Here is a 2,289-nt window from a genome sequence, read left to right on the forward strand (position 1 = left end):
ACAAATCGCCGAAACTTTCCTACACACGGGTTCGGGAGGCAGCAACATTTAGCAGATTTGGAAGCGCGTCCGGACATCCCCGACTGTGATCCAGGTTCCATGTTTCTTGAATTGTATTTGCGCACATCTATTTACTGTTGCCTTGCCAGCAATTTTAATTGGATTGCTTGCTCTTTCTATCTTTTCTACTAGTGTTTTAAGCTTAAGGTTTCATCTATCCATTTTAATTATGTGTTTGCATAGGGGTAGTTTCTTAGACGTGGTAGATCCATTGTTCTAGTGCCTGCTCGCGTAGTAGCTCCTTTGAGTTGTTTTTAGCTCTCGGGTTCGTAGCTTGTAGTCCTTCATCCCCGCCACTTGTTCTTAGTAGTAGTGTTTACCTAATACCTTTGGCTTATAGTGGCAGTAGTGAATGATGTGAGAATAAGGTCATGTCCTCGGGTGGGGCTGGGGAGGGGTCCAGGGGTGGGAAAAGGGTAAGAAAGCCTTTAGGCTGAGAGTTGGGTCTTGGAACATTGGGACGTTGACGGGGAAGTCTATAGAGTTAGGTAAGATTCTTCATAAGAGGAAGATCAACATAGCGTGTGTTCAGGAGACTAGATGGAAGGGTACTAGGGCACGAGATGTAGACGGGTTTAAACTATAGTACTCAGGAAGTGCTGGGGGTAAGAATGGGGTAGGTATTTTAGTAGACAGGGACCTCAGGGAGCTCGTGGTCAAGGTTAGGAGGGTAAATAATAGGTTGATGAGTATTAAGCCGGTAGTTGGTGGGTTTACTGTAAACGTGATTAGTGCATACGCTCCTCAGGTAGGTTTGGACTAGGAGGTCAAGAAGCAATTCTAGGAGGATTTGGACGAGATGGTGCGTAGTATCCCGCACACAGAGAAGTTATTCATTGGCGGAGATTTCAATGGCCATATTGGGGCTAGTGCTAGGGGTTATGATGATGTGCATGGCGGGTTCGGTTTTGGGGATAGAAATGAGGGAGGTAATTCACTGTTGGATTTTGCTAGAGCCTTTGATTTGGTTATAGCTAACTCGAGTTTTTTGAAGAGGGAAGAGCACCTGGTCACTTTTCGGAATTTAATGGGCAAGACTCAGATTGATTATCTTCCCTACAGGAAATGCGATAAAGGTTTGTGCACTGACTGCAAGGTCATCCCAAGTGAGCACCTCACGACCCTACATAGGCTCCTAGTTATGGACCTGGAGATCAAGAGGAGTGGGAGGAAGAGGGCGGGGTGCAGGCAACCTAAGATCAAGTGGGGTAACTTGACCGAGGACAAAGGTCAGGAGTTAGGGGAGAAGTTGTTGGCTATGAGGTCCTGGATGAGTAGGGGGGACGCGTCTAGTATGTGGTTCACGACTGCGAATTGCATTAGGGTAGCTGCTAGAGAGGTCTTAGGGGTCACGAAGGGCTCTCCTGGGGGTCATAAAGGGTACTGGTTGTGGAATGGAGAGGTTCAAGGTAAAGTGGAAGCTAAGAATGTTGCTTATTTGAAGCTAGTGGAGAGTACAAACGAAGAGGAAAAAAGGACTTATCAGGAGTGTTACAGAAGGCAAAGAAAGAGGCGAAGTTAGCAGTTATGACAGCTAAGAATGCGGCATTTGCTCGTTTGTATGATGAGCTCAGGGGAAGAGGCGGGGACGGGAAATTGTACCGGTTGGCCAAGGTGAGGGAGAGAAAAACCCGTGACTTAGACCAAGTCAAGTGCATCAAGGACAAGGATGGCAAAGTGTTGATGGATGAGGCACTTATTAGGAGAAGATGACAGACCTACTTCCATAAACTGTTGAACGAGGAGGGGGATAGAAGCATTATGCTGGGTGAGTTGGAGCACTTTGAGAGTCGGCGGGATTTTGGGTACTGTAGGCGGATTATGGTAGAGGAGGTGGAAGGGGCGATGCGTAAGATGTGCAGGGGCAGAGCGATGGGGCCAGACGAAATCCCGATGGAATTTTGGAAGAGCGTGGGGCGGGCAGGTTCGGAGTGGCTCACTGGGGTGTTTAATGTTATTTTTAAGACGAAGAAGATGCCTGAATAATGGAGGTGGAGTACGATGGATCCGCTTTACAAAAACAAGGGTGATTTCCAAAATTGCAACAATTATAGGGGTATCAAGTTGTTGAGTCACACTATGAAGGTTTGGGAGAGGGTGGTTGAGGCCAGGGTGAGGAGGTGCGTGTCTATTTCTGAGAATCAGTTTGGATTCATGCCGGGGTGTTCGACTACGGAAGGGATTCATCTGGTAAGAATATTAGTGGAGCAGTACAGGGAGAGGAAGAAG

General features: G+C 47.4%; 1 protein-coding gene across 1 annotated transcript; it reads left to right on the top strand.

The window, feature by feature from the left end:
• The first annotated feature begins 859 nt into the window (after nt 1-859).
• Nucleotides 860-1,582, top strand: LOC117276278 (uncharacterized). The gene has a single exon (XM_070194077.1). It carries the CDS (start codon nt 860-862, stop codon nt 1,580-1,582), a length of 723 nt encoding a protein of 240 aa, XP_070050178.1.
• The last annotated feature ends 707 nt before the right edge of the window (nt 1,583-2,289 follow it).

This window comes from Nicotiana tomentosiformis, chromosome 2 (assembly GCF_000390325.3).
Source record: "Nicotiana tomentosiformis chromosome 2, ASM39032v3, whole genome shotgun sequence".
Taxonomy (NCBI): Eukaryota; Viridiplantae; Streptophyta; class Magnoliopsida; order Solanales; family Solanaceae; genus Nicotiana; species Nicotiana tomentosiformis.